The 26,341-nt window shown below is 37.9% G+C and overlaps 1 protein-coding gene across 1 annotated transcript; it reads left to right on the forward strand.

Annotated features, from left to right (window-relative positions):
- The first annotated feature begins 67 nt into the window (after positions 1-67).
- Positions 68-26,332, forward strand: ZNF292 (zinc finger protein 292). The gene is made up of 7 exons (XM_009887488.1): positions 68-216; positions 742-820; positions 2,202-2,337; positions 12,436-12,638; positions 15,486-15,622; positions 16,869-17,010; positions 18,727-26,332. The coding sequence occupies exons 3-7, from the start codon at positions 2,220-2,222 to the stop codon at positions 25,909-25,911; spliced, it is 7,785 nt and encodes a 2,594-aa protein (XP_009885790.1). The 5' UTR covers positions 68-216; positions 742-820; positions 2,202-2,219; the 3' UTR covers positions 25,912-26,332.
- The last annotated feature ends 9 nt before the right edge of the window (positions 26,333-26,341 follow it).

Below are 26,341 nucleotides of genomic sequence, written 5' to 3' on the forward strand. Positions count from 1 at the left end.
AACTAAAAACTTACATTTGTTCATGACTTTTGGGTTTGTTTTTTTTCCTCTTCCTAAACAGACTTTGTTGGAATATGCAGAAAAGTGGAAAACATCAGAAGACCCTCTGCCCCTGTTAGAGGTGTATACAGTGGCTATCCGAAGTTATGTTAAAGCACGACCTTATCTTACCTCTGAGTGTGAAAATGTAGCCTTTGTGCTTGAACGTTTAGCACTGTGAGTATGTTTTTCAATTACTAAAACCAATCTGTGTGGTATTAACATTTCACTGCCTAAATGCTTTCCCAATCTCTAGAAATCTAAATAGGTTGGGAAGCACCTTCCTTCCTCATGGTGAATGCTGTATGTGAGAGAGAATATCTTCGGTTGTTGGAAATGGGGCAGTCTTGAGAAGGACTCCTGATCTGGGACGAGCCAACATCCCTGGCTTGAAACACTTTTCTACTATTGATCTCTGTGCAATCTGAAAGTGCATCAGTTTACACAGGCTGTTACAGAGCTTGACTTCAATGATAAATCCAAATTGTATTTTTTCAATTGGTGTCTTTTAGAAAGTTTGATTTTACAGTTTCTGCAAGAGTGTCCATGACCCTCTTTTCTTTATATGTTCAAAGAAAACAAACTGTTTTGGGACTTTGGCATTTCTAACAAATAACTATTTGGATTCTAGAATAAAGAATTGTTGATTATGCATCTTAAAAGCCAAAATTGCCTTGAATAATATTCCCATTTGACTTCCAGAAGCTGTATTGAACTTCTACTGTGTCTGCCTCTTGATTTACCTGACAATAAGTGGGAAGAATTCCAGGCTTTTGTACAGGTGAGTTTGCTTCATGAAATGAAGACTTAATAGCTTTTAAGAATGGTTTGGAAACCTAAGGGTATTAAGTATGTAGCATATGTGAAGACTTGTTTCCTGGTGGCTGATAAAGATCAAGCCCTTCAGCTGGAAATCCTGTGTGCTCTGCAGTAATTGCTGTCAGTCATATCATTTGTCTGTCATAGTTCATGTAGCAGCTGTGAAGAAAAAAATGTTTTCAGATACCTATAAGAAAGCTCATGTTTTAAAAGATATTTGTCTATTAACACTGTTAGAAATGAAATAATATCATATAAGTCATTCTGTACTATTTATGGTTGTACATTTGAGACTTACTATGAATGAAAGATCTATCAATACTGCAGGATTGTTAGATCTCCCGCAAGGCACTAGCAGGTTAAGGATTAGAGCTCTGCATTAAAGGAGAGTGTTGAAACAAGTTCTGCTCCTCAGTATTTATGAGAAATATGTGGTGGGAGGTTCTGCCTACAGTTTAAAAAAAGAAAAAAAAAGTAGGGGTTAGGGACAAGGAAAGAGTAATAGTGGAAAAGACACCAGATACAGTTCCCTCAGGATTCTCAGCCTAAATAATAGGAAGGTGCAAGGCTGATTTTTACAGTGAATTTTGACTATCAACTGCCTGATGTAAATCAATTCTGAAGAGGTGTGTTTGGTGCTGGGAGGTCCCACAGCCTTCAGAGCAGGTAGAAAAGTAAAAGAAAAATGAAGAGATAGGGATGAACACTTTGTTTTTTTTAAGGACCAGTGTTACTTGTGCATTGCTACTTAAGCCATGGATTTTTCCAGGTATTTAGTTTGCTCCCAAGAATACATCTGCTTCTAGAATCTATCCTAGTATCTTATGCAGTGGAAACTATTTTAATTGATTTTAAGACTCCAGGCTGTCTTCATCATATTTTAATAGAACTCTGCAGTGCAGTCTTATGGCTTAAATCTTTCACCTTTACAAAAATATTTGTTTCAGTGTCTCCAGTGCATAGAAGTGGAACTGCTGAAGAGTCTTAAAAAAATAAGAGTTTAGGCAGCTGGTGGCAGACCAACATGTTGACCGTAGAATTTGCTCATTCATTTTTAAAAGGGAGGCCTATTTCAAAATTTAGTTGCAGAAATTTAAGAAGTAGCCCTGTTAATAAATCTCAAGGCGAGGCTGGGGCACTCAGTCATTTTGGTTTCTCAGCCTTAGGCGACAGAGGCAGAAGTAAAACCTATATAGGCTGAATATTAAGATTGTTTTGTTATACATGTAATTCTTTGTCTGGTAAGGGGTTTTTTTGACAGAAGGTGTAAAGGAGTATGAAAGACACATATTCTTGCTTTATTTTTTTAACAAAACTTTTGTTTTGTAAAATATATTTTTAAGGTGGCTCATAAAAATTTGATGGAAAATGGAAGCCGGGAACTGCATATTTTAACTACACTTACACAAGAGAAGGGAGTGTGGAAGAACCCAGTGTTGTGTGGTATTCTTTCCCAAGAGCAGTTGGATCCAGATAAAGGTAAAATTTAAAATGATGATTGGGGTAAAATATGCCTCCTTTTTATAATATATTGAAATATTATTATGATATATGGAAGTCTTTTGTTGAATATAGTTTATGTGATAATTTATAAGCTATATAAATAAAAATACTTGTAGCATTGTCTGAATTATTAAGATAGTATGTTCCTAGGAATATGCAAATAATTTAACATTGGTATTTTGCATAGAACATAATCATAGCTGGAGATCTCTTGTCATTTTCGTTATAAGCCGTGTGAAGGGAGATTACCTACACACTATTTTATGATAGGGTAAGTTCAGTACTGGTATACAAAAATTAATTGACATAAACCAAAATAAAAAATACAGGTTTTTAATGCGAATGGCATTTACTCAGTTATGAAATCCAAAGAGGGCCATTACCGAAAATTCATTTAGACCATAGTTCTGAGAATGGCTAACAGAGTTGCATAGGGAAGAGTATATGATCAGCAGAGGCATACAATGATATTTTCCTGATGTGTTATTTCCACTGCTAATGATTTGTAATTCAAAAGTGGTATCCTTGTGTAAATAAGTCTTGGCTGTTTTTTTGATTCTTTGCCTAATTGGTTTTAGAATCTGAATGAACCATCACACCTAAGGCAGAGTTACACAGTTCTCGCGTTAAGTAAAGTAGTTGCTCTTACTGTCTACCTCCTTTTAGCCTGATGCCTGCCTATTTTGTGTGATATTCTCTATTTATTAAAAAGTAAACTGTTCTTGTGTCTTTTAATAAATGTATCTTTTCAGTAAGACATGATTTGTTAAGGTGCTGTCATATCCCATCTTCTCTCTTCTGTAGTGTCTTTACTCCATACTATCTTCCAGCTTTACTGTCCCGTTCTTCAAGGCAGAACAAAGGTTTATTCAGCAGTCAACATGTACTGATTTTTCTGCTTCATTCTGCATTCCTTTTGTAATATTTCCCCACATTAGGCTTGCTTCTTGACTGAGCATTGAACCAATGTTTTCTTAAAACTGGCTGGTTTAGTCTCGTTTTCTTTCTTGAGGAGCAGTATCTATTTCAGTGGTAGGATTTTCCCCTAACACAGCCTGTTTTTCTGTATGTACAGTTAGGATTGCATTTTTCCCCATGAAAATCACTTTGGGGTTTTTATCAACATTTTAATTTTGTCTGTTATGCCATGTTATGGAGTACAGTCCTCTTCGGTCTTTTATAGTTGCCATGTTTTTACTACATTACTTTCATCAGCATGTTTTGTCACCTTGTTCTCTACACCGCTTTTCCAAATATTTATAAAAATGCTGGACAGCAGAGGTCCTGGTACGGATCCTCAGGGAACCCACTGAGAGATTGTTTTCTTTTTTTCTTTTTTCTTTTAACAGATAATTTGTATAAGGATCTTCTTTTTTACTACCAAGATAGGTTGATATCTTTAGGGGTTTTGAGGGACTTCTTTTAATGCCTTTAGAAAATTAATTGGATCTCCCATATTCATAGTATAACTCCCTCAGATAAGTCCAGAAAAAGTATAGTGTGATTCTTTTATTATTTTTTTCTTGTTACAAAATTTGTGCTTTTATACTCACATCCACATGATTTGCATTTTGCCACTTCTTTTAATAATTCATTATGCTTCTAATATAGATTTTGGATTGGTATGCAGTTCTCATAGTCCCCTGGAGTACTCTCTTACTAGCTTCGTATCAACCACCTTCTAGTCCTCTTAACAGTGAGGTATTTCTGAGAGAGAGGTTTAATTAATATTTTACTTGCCTTATATTTGAGGTTTTTTAAGAACTCCCTCATGAATCTGGTTTTGATGACTAATCATTTTATCTGTGTTTTCCTGCAAAGTTTTTTCAGACATTCTAGGATTCCTTTTATTCCTGAATGTTGCTTACTCAAGGATGCGTCTGCCTTGGACTGACTGAATGAGTTCTGTTACAGTTATTACTTGTCCTGATGGTAGAAAAAGCTGCTTAACTAAGTAGCACAAGATTACATGTCATGACAAAATGTCATCAAAAGTAAGAGCTCTTCCTTTTCCAAAGTAGGGAAGGCAAACACCTTCACCATGTGAGTGACATTCAGGAGGATTAGAATTCTAAAACCATGCATCAGCTTCTTGACTCTTGAGTTTTGTTCACTGGAAAATGGGTAAGAAAGCCATTAATATCAAAGTGCTTGGTGCTTTGGTGTTTGTCTGACTTTTTTGTATTCAAAAGCCACATTTGCCTCCCTGTCCGGGTAACAATGGCAATGTGCAAACTATTGTTGACATCTGTACCAGTAATTTTTGTGGTTTTGAGACTCAGTCATCCTGGATATAAGTTTAACACGCTTCCAAGGAATTAGCTTCCTTGTTAATGTCACTGGGACCAGTGCTGACCCCAAGCTGTAGTTACCCAGGGCACTTGTGTGGAAGACCAGAAGACACTGGGACACTGAAGAATTTTCTTTTTCTCCAAAAATTATTAAATCTTGCTGGTTTACTTTTCTAAGAGAGGGCCACATCAAAGAACCTTCAGCTTTTTGAGTGAAGATGAGCAATCTTTTGAAAAAAAAACCAAAAAAAAAAAAAAAGAAAAAAAGAGTTGTCAGTGGTTTCTTGTGTTAACCTCATTGTGTTCAACTTCAGGGTCCAGGTTGGTAGGTTTGGTGGTGTTTCCAGCCTGGAGACTGTCAGTCAGCCTTTCGTCGTTTTCAGTTTTATGCCATGTTCTCATCCATTCAGCCAACACGAACCATTTGTTTGGGGGTGGGGTGCCATCCTGTGGATATGTTTGGACGTTTTTTAGCCCCCTTTTATCAGTGGCAAGATTGTGGTACTACATGCTCATATTTTTGTTACTCAGCTGACAAGCTGTTTTCTAGTTATTGTCATCCTCTGTGGTACCGCATTGTTTTGTATCATCTTCTTGCTAATTTGGAGGATATTTTAGTAATACCAAAATTCCTCTGCCCAGAGAGCTGGCTTTCTTGGCTGTAATCCAGCACTCCCTCTGGCTACCACTTACCCTCTTTTGGTGGACAACTGTCTCTCAGCAGTCTTCAACCTTAACTCCAGTATAACAGTCTCTGGAATATTTGTAAACTTCACTTACAGGATTCTGGTTTTGTTCTTTATGTTACCTTTACCATTTGCTATTTCAGAAGTTCCCAAGTATTTAAGCAGTCAGCTTGTTACACTGGGATGTTCTCATGTGGCAGATTTGATGAATTTGGTCTTTGAGTAATAGATAGCGTAAACATTTATCTGTTGGAGATGAAACTACTAGTTGAGACTGGAAGCGTTTTTCCTAGTATCATCCCCTTAAACTTTTGTTGCTTGTATTTTTTTCAGGTGTTTCTTCGTGTTTGTTTTATTTTATTTCAGTCTTGATAGCCTCAATTATGACCTATTCAGCGTAATTATAACCTATTCAGCATCTTCGACATACTGGATATCTGCTGAATTTTAGGTCCGTGATTCTCTTCTTGAAAGCCTCTTATGTTGACTCCTGAAGGTCAATTTGCTTCTTTGCATCTCTTGTAGGAAGCACAGCTCGGTGTCTGTTTCATCTCAGAGACAGATCCTTTTGAATTCCTCTATTTTCAAACGGTACAAAATCAGGACGTAGTGAGAGACAAGTTCATTTTCTCTGACTACACAGCACAGCTGATTTCTTCTGGTTACAGTCAAGCAAATGCAGGCTTGTCTGTACTGACTATTCACTTGCTCTCCTAGTTTTGGGAATAGATTGTCGCACGGGTTCCACCTAAATATAATCAGGAAGTACTCACTTCCTAAGATATTAGGGAGACTGCTCTCTGAGTGTCATATCATTAAGTAATTGCCTTACTCCTCACTGGCTTGAGCTCAGTTCTCTGATGAATGTATGTCTGTAAGGATTCATGCACTAAGGAGCTCAAAAACAAGTAGAGGATGGATATCCAGTTGTTTGAAGCACTGACGGAACAGCATTAGCATGCTGGTCACTGATTTCTTTGATGCTGATGGGTATTACTGCATTACTACAAGACATTCATACAGTACCGTGATATAAAATAGTAAAATCTGTCTTGAACTGTACTGCAGGAACTACATACATACAGTAGATACAAATTTGTGTGTATGTGCACATATAAAATCTTTTCACACCGGAAATATTTTCCGGCCACTTGATTTGTCATCTCCTTGGGTGACAAACATTGGCATTGCCCTGGATTTTTAGCCCATCTTTAACCACGAATGTTGGGAAACCTGTCTTAAGTTACCAGATTCTGGGCAACAGATGTCACCAAAGAAAATAGAATCTCCTCTTGGGAGCTATTGTAATGCTGATACCCGACCTGAGTTGTCTATGAAGAAAATTTATCTCCCCCCCTCCCCTCCCGCAAGTGGAACATCAGCATTGTCATTTGGGGCTGTGCTTGTTCCCACAATGCTAGTCTGTTTTGTATGGAGGACTAACCTGGAAATGGAAATTTGCATTCGGCTGAGGGTTACATTTTTTTCTTATTCTTGACAAGTGACTCCAAAGAGAATTTATTTGCCAAAACTGAATTGTCAGCAGGGTCTTTGGATGTCATTTGTGGGCCCCCTAAGTGGACATCTGGAATTGATAGCACTGCTCATGGCTGCCATCTGATTTCCTGAGAGAAAGTCCTTTTGAGTTTCCTGAATCTGTTTGGTATTGATTCATGAATCAATCTACGTTCATTAGAAGAATGCCCAGGCAATTTCCACTCCCTCAGAGCAGTTCAGTGCCAAAAAGAGAGATCCTTCCCCTAGTTCCCTAGTGTTTTTTGCTTCTATCCCTTGACTATGTCTTTATTATATCTAGTGTTTCTTGCTTCTATCCCTTGACTATGTCTTTACCCAACAGGACCCATAATAATTATGCGACTAGGCCTGCAACTTCTTGATTCAAATTCTGGTTCCTCAACATTATTATCTCTTGAAAGCGTGCTCAAGAGCTGTAAACTACTTGTTTGTTCATTTGAATTTTCTGTTTCCACCTAAACCTGTCTCCTGTGTCTTTAAAGAACATCTGTCAAATTTTGAGTTTTGTCTATGTAGCATCATAGATGTTTTAGACTCAAGAGATCACCCAAAGTGACATGATCCCGTTGAGTCATCAGGATAGCAAAGTACTGATCTTTTCAAATAATGTTTTAGAGATCCTGTATGAGCATGTTGGTAACATTCTTTGCTGTGGAGCACCACTCAGCCAGTTTCCATCAACCTCAAATAGTGGGAACAATTAGTCTCAGTACCAAAGCAGAAAGAAATTTGGAAAGATAGACTAGATGTGAAAATAAAATATCTTATCCACGTCATTAAGTTCACGATGGCAGTATTAGCTGTGATCACAGACTAGTCTGAAACTAAGTGGTTTACCTGCTTTAGCACTTGGCAACTGTTTTCATATTACTGTCAGATGTTGTATTGCATTTGCATAATGACTGGGCCTGCTACTACGTCAGGTTTCAGCTGCATGGCTACTATTTTCTTGAGATTGCATATGATGAACAAGAAGCACTTGTACTTGGAGGGAGGAATTTTCTTTTTTTTTCTCTGCTTCATTGGTTGGTTAGGGAAGGAAACCTTAGTAAGATAGTCTTAATTCTTCACATGATAGTGGGTCTTTTGTCTTTTTGGCCTCCTCCTGAACTACTAGATAGCTTAATTTGAGATCAGGACTGATTTTAATCTTGATTTGAAGCTGACTTGTATTCATGATGACTCATGTTTCTTGAAGCTGTGTGGCTTATCTGGTTGGCCTCATTGCTTAGTGTACCAAAGACTGAAAGTTGAAGTATGCCTAAGTGGTTTGGGTTGTATGATAGCCTGTGCAACGTTAAAGCACTCTACTACTGCACTTCCACCTTCAATTTCTGTCAGTGTGGCTTGTGCTTTTCAGCATGAACCTGTTTTTCCATCCTCAGGGTTATCATTTTCTTGCAGTGATGGTGAAATCCTTCAAAGCTGTCATTGGTACTTCCTCAGCTGGCACTGAGGGTGAGTGGAGGTTCCTGTCTAGAGGAAAAGGATCTGAGATAACTCTGCAAAAAGCCAGGCTGCTACTGCTTTTTTTCATTTGTTTGTTTGATTCTGATAATCCTTAGAGATTTAAACCTGGATGTCAAAAATCAAGTTCTTGAATTTTTCATAAGTTTAAATGTAGTAGGCAGATTTCTGAACTATGTCCCACTGAAAAGAGGTTCAAGGATACAACCATCACTATTCAGAGATTATCAAGGTAGACAACAGGCAGGTTAGAATTCAAACAGCTAGCATGGAACTATTTTCAGTAATCACAGCATCTGCTGCCAGAAGTCGAATGATACCAGCAGCCTCGCTTTAAAAAAAAAAAAAAAAAGTGTTTGCATCCTGGGTGTGTTCAAAGCAGCCACCTGGAACTTCTTTTACCCTTTCACCAGACAATATGCCATCGTAGAAGCATCCAGGATTGGTGCTGCATTCAGCAGAATTGTGCTGAGATGTTGTTTGCTTGAAGGATTCTGAGACCCAGCTCCAGGTAAATATGAAAGTATCGAGTACAGTTCAGAGTCACCCACAGTGTGAACGCACATGTGGACTAACACTTGAAGATGTCTAAAGAGGTTACTGACTAGTAACTGAAGTTCTTTGAGATGGATAGTCCACATGTACATTCACCTCCTGCCTTCATCTTCCTTGGCCAGAGTGAAGTTGAGAAGAAATAAAGGTCTGTGGTAGATTAATCTATACCTACCCAAGAATTGGCAAAGGGTAGAGTTAATAGGATTACAAGTGCTTTGAGTAAGGCAAAAATTCTTTGCGTTGTGCTCTACAAGTCATCCAGTCAGCCAAAACGTGACATACATGTGGACTTTCCACCATAGAGAACTTATTACTACAGAGCTGTGCTCATGCCTTGTTCATGTTCTTGTGTGCTACTAATCTGTGGATTATCTTTTCTCTCTTTTTTAATTCAAGTATGGTATAAGCATTACCTATAATAAAAGTTCATAGTAGTTCTTCCAGACTTGACATGGAATCCCTTGGTAGTACGTCCTGAGATCCCAGCTATGGGATTCAAGGGAATAATGGAGAAACTGTCTAAAAGCTTAGATTCTGGTATCTCCAAGTTTATTTGCCAGAGTTAGTAGATCATAGTACCGTCTGTCAGATGTCATCTGCTTGTCTTTTTTCTTTCACGTTAGTTCTGTAACTTTATGTGAATTCTGCACATGCCTTGCACAAACTTAAGTTTGTGAGTTTTAATGAATGGTCAAGCATTGCACAAAATGACCTTTAATAATTCTTCTGAGAATCATGCTATTGATAAGCTATATCATTCTCATGAAATACTTCAGGTTTTGTGCTCATAGAGGTTAACTAACTTGTGCTGAAAAAGCACTTTGTGCCTCAAAGCATTTTTATGAAGTTATATTTCTTATGGTAAACTAACAATGTGTTTACAATAACTTTTGAAATAGACATTGCACTATAAAATATATTTATAAAATGTTTAAAAAAAATAAAAATGTTATACTTAAGACTCTTCCCCACTATATAGACTTGCCCTTGCAACCTCGGCACTGTTTTTTGTCTTAAAATGTCATACATAGTTCAGTTACGAAATAAATATAATTAATACGTGTGTTTTGAATGAGCTTCCAAATGTTGACTCTAATGATTATAATCACTTGGATTAGAATGAAGGCTTAAGAGCTAATATGTAGCTTTAACCCCGAGGTATTCCTATATCTTGTTGAGAAGATAATAGAAAATGTTCTGATGCTTATGCAAGGTAGGCTGGCTGAAGCAGTAAACACTAAAGGAAAGGGATTACTGAGAACTAGCAGATAGAAAACAGTCTCTAAGGTAGTAAATGCAGTAATTATGATAATAAATCAGATGAAATGTCTTGGGTTACCAATATAGCTTAAAGTCTACGGTCTTCCTGTATCTTGTTACAGACATAAGGTTAAATGTTCCAGTGTTATTCCAGGCAGACTAGCTGGGAGTAAGCACTGTGGGCAGAAGGATTACTGGTACCCAGTAGGAGGAAGAGCAAGGCTAAGACTATTAAATGTAATCAATCACTGGGTCATTTGTGGGTTGACAAGAGTATAAACGTTTTTTATATGGCATTGGTAATGACACTAAAGGAACATTTATTCTGCGGCTTAAAAGGCAAATGTCCTCTAATAAACACGAAAATGGTTACCATCTACCAATTGTCTGTTAGTGCACTCTGGTTTTCCTTTGTTCCTACATGACGATAAATCTGGTCGAATCTTCATTGACATGGAGAGAGGAAGAAAGAACTCGTATTTGACTGAATATTCTTACACATCAGTGAGCCATGGCTGATCATTTGTAATAGTGCACAAGGATCCTGAACAAATAACTAACAATTTGGTTGAAATGGTAATTCAACCATAGATCTGAAAATGCGTGAGAGATAATGATGGGGTCTAACAGGCATGATTTCTGCAAAAGGCAGTATTTTCTGCCCTAAAATTCTGTGTGCTAAAATGATAAAAAAGAAAACGGTTGACCTAATTTCGATTGCAAGATGGGCTTTTAGTAATATCCTGTATAAGTAGCTAGAAGAAGGAGAAATCATGAGATAAAATGAAAGACAGTCGTGAATCAAAAGCTAACTAGGATGGGAGGAAGCAAAGAATAAAATGAGATGATCTTTTCTCTTTCAGTAAACCTTGTGTTTTGGTATACTAATATTCTAAATACTAGAGAGGTAATTAATTTTGCAGATGCTGAAGTTACTTAATTATTTCATCAAGACCAAACAGGACTTCAAAAGTCAAGAAAATATAAAGTAGGTGAATGGGCAATGTGATTCAAGTGAAGTTCAAGGCGAGTAAATTAAGAGGAATATAATGAATGTTTGTACCAAGATGCTTAAGAAAGTGAGCACTGCAAATGCCCAGAAGGATTCAGGAAGGGGTGATGAAAATACTCGAAGACTGGAAAAAATCTCATTTAGAAAAGATTGAGATTTTACCCTAACACTTAAAGAATATAACGAATCTGCTATTTTTAACAAAATAATGGAAACAAAAAACAGTAGAAAATTCTGTTGTTTTTAAAAGATGAGAAAATGTGTCATGAAATTAAGATGGGGATAATTGAAAACCTAGAAGATTTTTCAAGCAGTATATAACTAGCTTGTGGAAACAGTTGTCACAGGCAGGGGTTGATGTCAAAAGGATTAAACAAAATTGATTGTCTCTGTGTCTATCTAGCTTTAATAACTGACTTTAAATATTTTGGAGGTAGTACTAAACCTCATGCTTCAAAGCTGAAGCAATTTTGATCTTGACGATCTGGATGAGACCGGAGATGTATCTGTAAGAGTGGGATCGTTACCCTGCACTCCCCTTTTTTGTAGGATTCTTACGCTTTCCACAGAAGTACCTCGAGTTGGGTTGTTAGCATAGACAGCAGAGTTTTATCTCTGGTAGCAGCATATCTACAAAATATAGCTGAATAAAATGCAGCCATTCCTGTGTCTTTGCGTTTTAAACTATACACAGTCAAATGTATACAAGATAAACCTCTTTTTGTAGGAAGCTTGTTTAGCTGAAAAACTTTTAAAGCGGTTTGACTGCATTCTATGAATGCATAATACAAAATGTTTAACGCCAATAGAAAGGACTTCAGATACTTCTACACTTGTCACATTTATACTTTCATAGCAAGGTCTTTAAAAGGCAGTTATCAGCAAAGGCATAGCACAAATATATAAAGAAAGATGTGAGAGTAGTGGCTTTGTGTTATTTGTCTATCTGTACAACTATAATCAAATGGTATCTAAATATTTTAATATTTATATGTTTTCTAAATCTGTTTTGTGTGCAGCTATTTTGTCAAGAAATTAGAATGAATTAAAACCTGCAAGTAGATAAAAGGTCTGTAGCAGGGAATCCTTCTAATCAACAAGTACAGTTCTCAAAGATGCTTTTTCTCGTCTTTGCCTCATACCTTTTGTACCTTTTTTGATTTGTATAAATTGTAGGGGTTAACCATGAATGAGTAAATGCCATCTGTTAACTCTGTAACCTGCTGTGAAACGTGTATGTAATATTTTGGCTTGTTTTTCTTTGAAGTGAATGAATTTTTAGTGTTTGAAGGCCCCGTGCTGCTGGATATGCGTATTAAGCACCTAATGAAAACAAAGCAATTAACGCAAGCTACTGCCCTGGCAAAACTGTGCTCTGACCATCCAGAAATCAGTGCAAAAGGCAATTTCAAGCAAACCTACCTGGTCTGTCTTTGTTCAGGATCACCAAATGAAAAGCTAATGGAAGAAGTAAGTAAAAAATGAGGAACTTCTTTTAGACTTATTTCCTTAATGATAATAAAGTCACTAGGCTGTTTTTCTATAAAAGAGGTTTTTCTTTTCAAATATGGTCCAAAATATTTTTGATATTCTGTTTTTTTTATTTTCATTTAAGTCACTTTTAAACTGGCTAGTAATGACGCAATTAAAACATTTGTGGAAGTGTAATATTAGGTCGCCACTAGGCATTTTCTGGCTCTGCCACAACTTTATGTTTAATTTTGCTTGAAGTATTTTAAAACTCTGCCTCAGATCTTGTTAGTAAGGTGAAGATAAGTTTTCCCTGCTCATTCTATTTTAACTATAGCTTTTTGTGTAGTACCTAGTACATAGATGCTACTTTTAGTTCAGAGAACAATTGTAACCTTTTTTGACCCAAATGTCTGGGGGGAAATTGAAGGTGAAATCACATATTTGATCTGGTTTGAAATATAAAGTCCTTCTTATTTAAATGCAAATGTCAAAGAAGAGATGACAGCTTTGCTCTTCTGCATTCTTTCAGGTGACATCTTCATTTCTCAGCCCACCCCAAAGTTTTATCTGAGCTTTTTTCCTTCTTAAACAAAAACTAACTGCAGTTGTCAGTTGTCTTGACTGTCTGCATATCTCTGCTGTCTTTTTGTCTTTGTCTTCTATTTACATTGCTAATAAGTATTAAGCATGTTGATATTGATCCTAAAGGGATGAAAACTGTGCAGTGATTTGAGTTGGAAAAGTTTCCTAGATATAGACCGAATTCTAAGGTGATGGCTTCTCACGGGGCATGTTCTTCCGATGCTCAGCAGGACTGAATTGGACTTACCCTCTTGGCTCTGACTGCTGTAGGCCCTGGCAGAACAAGCTCAGGGGGAGCTGTGACAGGGCTGTGCAATCTTGTGTTGTTTCGCTGAAGACTGTCAATGGAACTTGGAATTTGTGACCCTGCAAACGTGCTTCCTTCATTAGTCAGCCCCACTGTGTTTTCAAAGCAGAATGGGCTCAGTCATTGAATGAACCATGACTGTGAATCCCATGGACAAAAGGAATGGGGGAGCCTTGTTTCTAAGGATGCTATAACATACAGCTAAGTTCAAACTGGGTTATCACAGAGAACCTAATTCAGGTATTTCCAAACCTTGGGTTCCTTGGGTTGCTTAGCTTTGCAGCTTCAGCTGCAGCACTGTTTGCAGTATTACCATTCTGGAAAGTTCAGGTATTACCAAGAGAAGGCAGGTATGCCATTAACATGTCATGAAGGACATCTGAACTGAGAAGGATAGTCGTTTCCACAGTGTGAGAACAGTAACGAAATGGAAAAAGGTAAACTGTAAAGAAGTACTGCTCAATATTTAGTTGTATGGAAATTTTGATATCCATTCAGAATAGGCAGAAAAGTATCATCTGAGCTCATTTTCAGCTTGGATTACTCTAATAGTTTGCTTCAAAAAGGTGAGGAATTCAAATCTGCAGTAAGTGAAATACTAGACTTACAGACTTAATGGCTGGGCCTGTACAGACCCTTGCTGGAAGCTGAGTCCCTTAGGAACTCTGAAAAGGCTGGGAAAACATTTTAAAAAAATTCCCTTTGTTGTAAGTTCAGTTTCCCATATTCTTCCCTAGGCTTTTAACTGATGGTTCCTGTCTGAGATGGGGTACTGAGCAAAGCAGAGCTTCAGTCAAAATTGGTATTACAGTTATGTTAATCCATCTTCTCGGAGGTGTTGAGAAATGCAGGGTTTGATTAGAAGATGACTGAAGTTACTAAACCTCAAATGAAGTTCAATGAAGGGTTATTAGTGTATTTACAAAGTGTCAATTTAAAGGGAAAAATGAGTTGCTGTACTCTTCAAAATTGTAGTTTGATTGCTGGACCAATAGCTGGACATCATGGTGCCCAACAAAGCTGTGCTGCCACCTTATCCAAAGTACCAAACTAGCTGGATGTTTGGGTGGGCGCTTCTGTTTCTTGCTTTGGGTGGTCTTGTGATTTCTCAAGAGAGACTTCCAGCAGTGCTGTTGGAACGGTCAAGTTATTATTCAGCTGACAGTGTCAAAGAATAAATACCAGCATGTCCTGCCAGATGCGCTAATTGATACAATCAAACCAGTCTGCTGAAAATCAAATTAGACAGTAGTTGTTATAACAAGTGCGCTGATTCAGTACTGATACAACTGTCTAGTATTCCCTGGGACTGTGGTTTTTCATTTGTTTTGCTACAAAACTAAGTGATTCCATGGTTGCTTGAACAAATAAGTTACATTGCAGAGACTGTAATGTTCTTCTAGAAGAGCATTCAGTTGACCTGCTTCTTACTGTACAGCTTCCCTGTTCTTTTTATCTTGATTTTATTTCAAAAACGCTAGAACGTTCACGTTAAATTTCATGTTCATTAATTTCCCCACTATTGTATATAAGCCATAGTAACATCAGTGACTAGTAAACTGGGATAGAATTTCAGGAAATAATCTTTTTGTGTTAGGCCACAATTTAAAGTTATAAATCTGCTTATTACAATTAGCATATGTATGTAATATGTAGGAATAATTAATGTTGTCCATTAAAATTTTTAGGTGACTGGGACAGTAGATACAAATAAGTTATGTCTGAGAAACAAGTTTATAGTCACTGTAATAAAATGGTGTTTCTGGTGGCATAATCAATTTTGACATTCTATCTAGAAACACGCTGATTTGCTTTCAAGTTTATCTCTATCTGATAGAGTTAAATATTCACTAAGTTCTAAATTACTGTCTTTTTGCAAAGGATCAAATGACTGTATGTCTGAAAAATGAAACCACTTTCTTAGTCGTGGTCTTGTTTTCTTTCCTTCCTTCTAGATTGCAGAAGTAGATTGTAAAGATGCTCTAGAAATGATTTGTAACCTAGAATCTGATGGAGATGAAAAAAGTGCTCTAATTTTATGTGCAGCGTTTTTATCTCGCCAGCTGCAGCAAGGAGAGATGTACTGTGCCTGGTGAGTTTGAATATTGTTTTCTGTCTAGTGAAACAAAAATTAGTTTTGGGAAGATGGAGCTGATACATGAGCTATAAGTTAACCTTCTTTAGCTGATAAAACAAGAAGGAGCTAAACAAGAAGGAGATAAGGCTCTTGAAAAGCTAAAAAAGAAAAGAAAAAATAAAGTATTTGACAAGATTCGTTTCCATTATGGGAATTTGAAGGCTGCATATATGGTGAGACATTTACAAATACCAGGAGCTGGTTAATCATTTTTTTACAATAATCTTACGCTATAGAAATAAGAAATTCAATATCTGTAGGCAGCTAGTTAGCATTACAGCAACATTTGATGCATAAGTATTGTTCCCATCTGTCCTTTTTTCATAGTACAGTATTTCTTTCTCTAACAAACTTCTAGAAAAGAAGGCACACTTTACTACTATAACCAAAATAATAAGCTAGGTGAAGATACTTATTGTTTAGGGCTTGCTTTCATTAATGTGGGAACAAATAACTGGTCTTTGTTGGCAGATATTTGAGCTCTTAGGGTCTGAATTTCCAACTGCTCGCAGTTTGGTTGCACTTTCAAACCTGTATAGTTCCTGAAGAATTTGTTTTGTTTGTGCACCTCCTTTTTATGTGCAGCAGCAGCAAAAGAACATCTGCTAATACAGGATTTTGCTTTAACAGATTCTGCTAAAGTTTTGGGGGTTACACCATTCCACAAGGTACTAAATACTCTTGGCAATTTGCACTTAAGGAGGAATGAAGTACTGAGTTAATGTAGATACAGTAATACTGTTTGGCTTTAGGGGCTCATTTCTCACTAAATCTCAGTTAGATTCAGCTATTAAAGGAGAGGAGCTCAAGAAAAACGTATCTACCACAGAGAAAAGCCATCCTCCTATAGCTGTTAGTAATTACTAAGAATTCAGAAGTGTAAAATGCCAGTCTGTGGAGTGAAGAGTAAACCACTTCGCAAGACATCTTTCAAGGCCACATCATGAGTCTGTGAATTATGTAGCATAAATTGTGGTAATACTGGTTTTATTCTGATCTGTCCTTCTGGAATTGAGTTGTGATAATTTTGAAAATTAGATACTAATACTAATAAAAGCTTTTCTGTATAAGAAAAGATGTGAATAAATTCAGATTTTTTCCTTTCCCAAGGACAAAATAGAAACTGTTCTCAACCTTGCATTTCTTGTGATCAGATTAGTGGTTGCATTGCTGGCCCTGAAATATTGTTCTCTTGTTCTAGGGAACTGACTCTTTTCTGGAGTAAACTGCAGCAAAGGGTAGAGCCTTCTATTCAAGTGTATCTAGAGAGATGTCGTCAACTTTCTGTGTTAACTAAGACTGTTTATCACATTTTCTTCCTGATTAAAGTAATTAATTCAGAGGTAAGGATACTCCTGAAAGAATATTTTTGGCATTTTTAATGGAATAGTAATCAGGAAAATTTATGAACGCTACTTAGACATCCTATTTCTTTGTGTAGCATCAGCTTTGGGGCAATCCTAATTGGTTTTAGCAAAGGCCGTAGCAGCTTCCTTCTGTGGGTAAACTATAAGTTAATTCATTTAGAATCATGAAAACTTCTTTGTTCCTTTGGGGAAAAAAAAAGGGGGCGACGGGGGGGATAAAAAGGAGAGCTGGATGCCACAACTGAGATGAAGGAAAAGCTAAAGGCGAGGTTATAGCCTCTACTATTGTACATGTCCTCTAAATGACGTATGTTCTGTTAGCAGGTCCTAACATTCGTCTTCATGATTTTCTGTATTTCAAATAATACAGAAAATAGTGACGAGAAACTTATTAGGAGAGGAGATGAAGGCTGTATCTTAATATATAAGAAAATTACAGAAAGTTAAAAAAAAAAAAACAAACCCACTTTTGACTTGCCGCATAACAATGCAGTTTGTTTTGATAAATGAAATACTTGCCTTTTGTGGACTTAGATCCAATGTTGTATTAAAAATTCTGTTCATCTATCACAGCTAACCTTGTCATCTAATTTTCCTAGTTTCCTCTCATTAATAGTTGCACTATTTAATGTTTATAGCTAAATTGAGCTCTTCCTAAAGCTTTTAGTTGGGATATTTTTGTAATTTGATATATTAATTCAAAGAATAAAAATTCCTTTTTTCCTTTTGCAGTGTTCTGGTATGGCTAGTCATGGGCTTCTAATCCTAAGGATTATTTTTTCCAAAGATCTGAACTAAACTGGAGTTAGGAGGAGGAAAATAACTTTCACAGAGGCTTGTGATATTAAGAGCTCTGTCTGCTCCATGCCATACTGATTTTTCTCTAGTGAGCTGTGGATCATTTCATTGATGGCAGAAATTGGAGACCATATGGGTAGTAGACTTGTGCATTCATAAATTCGCTGGGATTTATTCTCATGTATACCACAGCCTCTCTGTGCATCCTTGGCAGCATAAAGGGACTGTAAAGTGGACATAAACGTAATTTATGTTGCCTGAAGGTATAAATGAGAAAAGGCCACATGACCTTTGGAACACTTAAATGATGGAACATTTAACTGTACTTATTACTTTCAGTTGGAATGAAGCCATGTGTTCAGTTGAGGTCAGTTGACTTTGAAGTGGCATAATCTTTAAAAATAAAAATACACCTTTATACCTTAAGTGATTTCCAAACTATAGATCTTTTTGAAGATCACAGGCATCTCTTACTGTAGCACTTCTCACCATTTGAATTCTACCCAGTGTTAACCTAGTGCTCCATAGAAGCTCATGTCAAATAACTGTGACAACTGGCAGGTTATTTCATGGAAAAGGCTCAATATTGCTCTAATATGAACCCTACACCTCAAACATACAGTCCTAAAGTCCTCAAACTAGACAGAACATACAATTAATTGGGGCTTTAGTTGTATGTAAATTTTCACATTTTTTTAGTAGCATGAAGATAAATCATACAACTTATGGAATAGCATCTAAAGACAAACCACTGTGTTTCTTAAAGTAAAAAGTATTATTATAAACTCCAGGTGCATTTCTTCTGACACTTAGGGTTGAATAATGATACCTTTATTTATAAATATAGAAAGAGTTATGATAAGATGACTTACTAAAATTATTCTTGCTTTACAGATTGATGGTGCTGGACTTGCAACCTGCATTGAACTGTGTGTGAAAGCATTGCGCCTGGAATCCAGTGAAAATACAGATGTCAAGATATCTATTTGCAAGACTATCTCCTGCTTGCTCCCAGATGATTTGGAGGTTAAACGTGCTTGTCAGCTGAGTGAATTTCTTCTTGAACCCACTGTGGATGCATATTATGCTGTTGAAATGCTATATAATCAGCCTGACCAGAAGTATGATGAAGAAAATCTTCCGATACCAAATTCTTTGCGCTGTGAGCTCTTACTTGTACTGAAAACTCAGTGGCCTTTTGATCCGGAATTCTGGGACTGGAAAACTCTCAAGCGTCAGTGTCTGGCACTTATGGGAGAGGAAGCATCCATCGTGTCATCAATAGACGAACTAAACGATAGTGAAGTTTATGAGAAGGTTGAGGGTTGCCAAGAAGAGACTAAAGAAACTTCTGTCAATGGGCTTGCTGGCACTTTTGATGAAGCTACAAGCCTTCTTAAGGGTATCAGAGACGAAAAGCAGAAAAAAAGAGAAATTAAAAAACTCAGAGAGAGGGGGTTCATATCAGCTAGATTTAGGAACTGGCAAGCTTATATGCAGTATTGTGTGTTATGTGACAAAGAATTCCTAGGTCATAGAATAGTTAGGCATGCACAAAAACATTATAAAGATGGAATTTACAGTTGCCCTATTTGTGCCCAAAATTTTAATTCTAAGGAAAACTTTGTTCCCCATGTAACTTTGCATGTTAAAAATTCCAGTAGAGAGAGATTGGCTGCTATGAAACCACTGAGAAGACTGGGAAGACCTCCTAAAATAGCAACTGCCAACGAGAATCAGAAAACTGATTCTGTATCCAAACAGGAGCAGCGACCCATTAAGAAGAACAGTCTCTATTCAACAGACTTCATTGTGTTCAATGATAACGATGGCTCAGATGATGAAAACGATGACAAAGATAAACCTTACATACCAGAGATAGTGCCAGTTCAAAAGCCACTCCCTGTTAATGAATTCACCTGCCCCGTAACATTTTGTAAAAAAGGCTTTAAATATTTTAAAAATCTAATAGCACACGCAAAGGGGCATAAAGATAATGAAGAAGCTAAACGTTTTCTTGAAATGCAAAGCAAAAAAGTGATTTGCCAGTACTGTAGACGACATTTCGTAAGTGTTACTCACCTGAATGATCATTTACAAATGCACTGTGGCAGCAAGCCTTATATCTGCATACAGATGAAATGTAAGGCTGGTTTTAACAGTTACGCTGAGCTGCTGACGCATAGGAAAGAGCATCAAGTCTTCAGAGCAAAGTGTATGTTTCCTAAATGTGGCAGAGTGTTTTCTGAAGCCTATTTACTCTACGATCACGAAGCACAACACTATAATACCTATACCTGCAAAGTCACAGGCTGTGGAAAGGTATACCGTTCTCAGAATGAACTGGAAAAGCATGTTGAGGATCACAACAAGCCGCCGGAAAAAGTGCAACAGCCTGAAGGGCAGACTAATCAGCCTGATCTTAGTCAACCTTCTGAACCTAATGAAAACACTGATGGAGTTGCTGTTAAAGAGGAATTGACGTCTCCTCTGGCTGACAACCAAAGTAGTTTTACCGAAGGAGAAAACGTTGTCTGGAATCAAATCAAAGCAGAACCAGTAAGGAATGAAAGTGTAAACGCATCAGCAAGTATACTGCAGCAAAGTGATCCCTTGCCTAATGCTGGTTCTGAGCAGTCTCCTACAGGTTCAGTGAAGACAGAAGTGGCAATTCCAGCAAGCAGCGTTAAGGTGACTGCTGTTAACCAGAAGATCCGAGATAACTTTGTAAAAAGAGGTAAATTGGCTGCTACTGCCAGTAACATAGATACCACTAAACCTGGAGCCCAGCAGTTGTGCTCATCGGTTGACTCTTGTCTTCCAGTTTTCCAAGAGAGAAAGGAAGAAGACTGTCTCAATCAGACTCAGAATATTCAAAATATTTCTGTGACCTCAGACGCACTAAAACCAGAAGCCCTTGAATCAAAAAGCTTAGAAAGACAAGTGAGCATTGTAAATCCATTCAGCGTGCAGAATCAGGCAGCATATCGAAACAGTGTACCCATTTCGAAACTTGAAATTGAAGACAGTATTAAGGCTGCAGCTAATCTATATAACCTGCCTTTAAAAACTTTAGAAAGTATTACATTTATTCCTTCACAGCCTAACATAAATAGCTCTTTAGTTTCAGCTGTGTCACCAGCAGCCCCAATTCAGAAATTTAATTGTCAGGTTGAGGGGTGTACTCGAACGTACAACTCATCACAGAGCATTGGCAAACATATGAAAGCAGCACACCCTGACCAATATGCTGCTTTTAAAATGCAGCGAAAAAATAAGAAACCACGAAAATCCAGCAATCTGCAAAATGTGCCGAACGATGGGAAAATTGTATATCTTATGCCATCGCAAGTGGGCAATCCCAGTGGTGCTGCTTTTACTACACAGAACAAACCTAATGTGAATCCCACCTGTTCCAGTCAAGTGCAACATGTCTCAACTACTCTTTTCCCAACCCATCTAGAAAATTTGTCCAATCCTATGTTGCCTATAGTGGAAAGTGTTATAAATCCAAGTTTGTCTACTCGTATTAAAAGTGAGCCTGAGAGTGTTTTATGTTCACAAATGGAAAATCTGTCTGGTGCAACTTTACCTTCCCAGTTGGATGATCTGGCAAAAACAGTTATGCCTTTGAATATTGATGGCGGTTCAGATCCTTTTCTTCCTTTGCCTGCAGAAAATGGTCCAATGTCTCTCTTTCCTTCGTCAGCAGAGAATCCTCCAAATTCAGTCTTCTCACAACTGGAAAATAACACAAATAACTTCTCGTCACAACTAGAAGGAAATGCTAGTTCTGCTTTCCCAAAAGAAGAAACTGTTGATCAAATATTTCCCTCACGACTGAGTAATGAAAACAACTTCAATGAAACTAGTTCTCAACATCCAGCTTCAGAAAAGGCGAAAAAAGATCGTGGCAGGGGCCCAAATGGGAAAGAAAGGAAGCCAAAACATAACAAGCGGGCAAAGTGGCCAGCAATAATTAGGGACGGCAAATTTATCTGCAGCAGGTGTTTCAGAGTTTTCACTAATCCTAGATCACTTGGTGGTCACCTATCTAAGAGGTCTTACTGTAAGCCTCTTGAAGAATCAGAAATTTCTCAAGAAGCTCTGCAGGCTAATGGACAGTCTTTGCTTGCCAGTATGATTCTTTCCTCAAATTCATTAAACTTGCAGCAACCCCAGGAGTCTGCCTTCAATCCAGAGGTGTGTTTTAAAGATCCATCTTTCCTCCAGTTACTTGCAGCTGAAAATCGTTCCACAGCCTTACTGCAGACTGTGTTTCCACGAGTCAATGTGACTAACTTTAATACCAGTGGGAATGAGGAAGGAAATCAAATTATAAAACAAGCCTTGGAAACTGCAGGCATCCCGAGTACCTTTGATAACACGGAAGTACTTCCGCACGTAGTTACAACAAGTGTCGTCACTGGTACGACCCAGATAAATGCGGCTGTTCTCCCCAACTCAACCGCGGCCCCTCTGCTGCAGCCAGTCTGTAACCCCAGTACCCTGCTAACAGACCAAAACAGGACCCTCAATGCCAAAATTCCTCCAGTAAATGAATGCAAGAGTTTGCCTGTTTTTGCAACGGAGGACTTAATGCTGAAGACTATTGAAAATGGCTTATGTCCTAGCTCGTTTTCTAATACTGTTGCAGCAGCGCAAAACTTTACAGGGAACAGTTCACGAGTTTCAGTTATAAGTAGTCCCAAGAATTCAGGATCGAGCAACTCGAATAAGAAGGGAACCAGTGCTTCAAAGAGGAAGAGAAAAGCAACTACGCCCTTGCTTGCACCAAATACATTGCAGAAAGTAGAAGTAAATAATACAACAACGATAGGACTTCTAACCAAAAGCACTGAAGGAAATGTGCAAATACAGGGAGAAGGTTTTCAATCCAACTTGCTGGCAAATTGTGGCTCTCAAGTGGTGGTGGAAAATCTCACACAGAAACTCAATAATGTTGACAATCAGTTATTCATGGCCAGTATCAAAGAGAATTTCAAAACAAATCTCGATGCACATACGTTACCCCCTTTAACAGTAAAAACCGAAAATGGGGATTCCCAGATGATGGCTGTAAATTCTTGTGTGCAAGCAAATTCAGAGGAACAGATTTCAGAAGACAATGTTATGCAGAACTTTGAAAAAACCCTGGAAATAATTAAAACCGCTATGAATTCACAGATACTTGAGGTGAAAACTGAAGTTCAAGATACCATTGCTGCTTCAGGACAGAACTCACAAGTAAATAATGCACAGGCTTCTTCGGGAAATTCTGCACATAGTGTAAAACTACCCACTCTTCCACAGTTTGCTGTGCACGCAGGGAACGTCACCACAGCGAAGAGTAGCTCTGCTCAGCCTGAGACATCTCAAAAGGATGATACTCAGATGTTGGAAATTTTGGAGGCCTTGCAAAAACTGAAACTGGAAGATGATTCACCCATTCAGGTCTCTGAGACTGTTTCCCAGTGTCTTCCAGTAGATACACTAGCACCAGCAGTTCCTGTGGTAACAACTGAAACTAAACCCCTAGTCCAGATATCTTCAGAGGCAAGTAACATTCAGTTCAGTGATAAAGTAAATAAGCCTTTTGTGTGTCAGGACCCGGGCTGCAATTATAGTGCTATGACGAAAGATGCATTATTTAAACACTATGGCAAGGTTCATCAGTACAGTGCAGAAATGATATTAGAAATTAAGAAACATCAACTGAAGTATGCTCCGTTCAAATGTGTTGTAGCTACCTGTCCAAAAACATTCACAAGAAACTCTAATCTTCGAGCACACTGTCAGCTTGTACATCATTTTACAACTGAGGAGATGGTAAAATTGAAAATTAAAAGGCCTTATGGCAGAAGATCTCAAAATGAAACCGTAAACACAACCCCGCGACCTGTTGAAATAAAAACTTTGCAGACGCTAATAATAGAAAACAAAACTGCAGCTCCGTTGGTCAAAGAAGCTCAGATAAAGGAAGTTGTAGAGCCTGTAAAAGTCTTGGAAAACCTTCTGCCAGAAAATAATATTCCTGAAAGACTGGAAAAACCTCCCCAAGTGGTTTCTGTTCCACTTGAGCAGCATAATGCAGCCTCTTTTGGTAGTACAGAGGCACAACCCAAAGTACGCAAGGTTAGGAAGTACAGGAAGGAAAAAGAGGAGAGAAAACGTAGGAAGCCCGTCACAAAATCTCTGGAGTTTCCCACTAGATACAGCCCTTACAGACCATACCGGTGCGTCCATCAGGGCTGCTTTGCGGCTTTTACAATACAACAAAACCTAATCCTTCATTACCAAGCTGTGCACAAATCTGACCTCCCTGCCTTCTCTGTTGAAGTGGAGGAGGAGAATGACCCAGGCAAAGAGGAACGCGATGAGGTGGAAACCAAACCCACCGTCAGAGAATTCAGGTGTGAGGTGAGTGACTGCTCTCGCATCTTCCAGGAAGTTACCAGCTTGATACAACATTATATGAAGCTTCATGACATGACCCCAGAGCAAATTGGAAGCATGAAATCGGTGCCAGAGGCAGGAAGGTTTTCTTGCGATCAGTCTCAGTGTAAGTCTTCATTTACAGCTTATCTTAACTACGTTGTACATCTTGAGGCAGATCACGGTATTAAGATAAGGCCAAACAAAGTAGAAGATGACGGCGTATTCAAGTGTGACTGTGAAGGCTGTGACCGTATTTATGCTACGAGGTCTAACCTCTTGAGGCATATATTTAACAAACATAATGACAAGCATAAAGATCATCTAATAAGACCCAGGAGACTGACACCAGGTCAGGAAAATATTTCAAGCAAAGCAAATCAGGAGAAACCATTGAAGTCCAAGCAGAGAGGACTAAAAAACAGATCGGGGAAAGAAGGTAACAGGCTCTCAGTGAAAACAAAACGAAAGAAAAATGTGAACTTGGAAAACAAAAACGCAAAAGGAATACAAGTTCAAGAAAATAAGGCTTATTCACTGAAACGCGGCAAGCACGTGTATTCAATAAAGGCTAGAAATGATGCCTTATCGGAATGTACCAGCAGGTTCATAACTCAATATCCATGTATGATAAAGGGATGTTCATCAGTAGTTACGAGTGAAAGTAACATAATAAGGCATTATAAATGTCACAAGCTGTCCAAAGCATTTACTTCCCAACACAGAAATCTTCTTATTGTATCTAAAACTCACTCTGTCTCACAAGTAAAGGAAGACTCTTGTGAGCAAGAGGAGACTGATAAAAAATGTGATGTGAAAGAGCCTGAACCGAGTTTGGTAGCAAGCAATAATGATTCAAGCACATCTACTTTACCGCAAAAGGAAACTGAAAAAGGTGAGAAGGATGAAGTGGACGAACTGACAGAACTATTCATTACTAAACTGATTAACGAGGATTGTTCAAGTGCTGAAAATCAAGCAAAAATCCCTTCCAGTGTAAATAGTGACTTGCAGGAGACCAGCTCCTGCCCTTCAGAAAAGCAAAAATCCAACAACTTAAAAAGAGCAAACAAAGAAAAAAATGTATCTCAGAATAAGAGGAGGAGAGTCGAAAAAACTGAGGAAGTACTGCCAGTTGATGTGAGTAGCACGCACAGGGAGGAAGAGACTGCTGTCGCCATTCAAACAGCCGAAGAGCAACCTGCAGCTTTTGACTGGAGCTCATTTAAGCCTATGGGTTTTGAAGTGTCATTCCTCAAGTTCCTTGAAGAGTCCGCCGTGAAGCAAAAGAAAAACACCGAAAGAGACTATCATAGCAGCGGAACCAAAAAAGGTTCCCATTCGAACTCACGAAAATCCAACGAGAAGACCTCTGTAGCAAGTAATAATGTCACTTGGTCGTGTTCTGAAACTGAAACCCTCGTACCATTTGCCAACCCATCGCGGCTTCCGTGTGGTGAAAATGTAAAGATAGTTTTAGACAAGACTTTTAAAGACTGCACTGAGCGTGTGTTGAAGCAACTTCAGGAAATGAAACCTGTCATCGGTTTGAGAAAGCTTGAAGGACGTTGGGAGGATAATCCAGAGGTTACAGCTGCAAAAGTAATTGTTCTGAGTACCGAGGAAGGGGGGTCAAAATACTGAAAACCTAATGTGTTTAACCACGTCCTGTAATAAAATTTATCTTGAATAGGAAGCCATCACGCATGCTAGTAACTGTGGAGCTCTTTTATTTTGAAGTGATTTAATCTAGCAAAAAACATGACACGAGTCATGTAAATTTCTTATTTGTTTTTATCCCTATGGGACTTGAAGAACAGAGTAATTGCTTCAGTTGTGTAAATACTTGATCAAAACCTCAACTTTCTATCGGATCGATCCTCCTTTCCATGAACTAAATCTTTGTGAGTTGTCTGTGATTGGTATCTTTCACCAGGTCACTGCTCATGTATAACAGTCCTCTTTATTTGTAGATACATTTTTTTGTATATATTTATTATTGTAAATCATTTGCTGCCACCAGCAGTCTGTAAGTCTAAACTATTAAATGACACATTTATATTCGGAATTTTAA

Source organism: Charadrius vociferus, unplaced genomic scaffold (assembly GCF_000708025.1).
Source record: "Charadrius vociferus isolate BGI_N301 unplaced genomic scaffold, ASM70802v2 scaffold185, whole genome shotgun sequence".
Lineage (NCBI taxonomy): Eukaryota > Metazoa > Chordata > Aves > Charadriiformes > Charadriidae > Charadrius > Charadrius vociferus.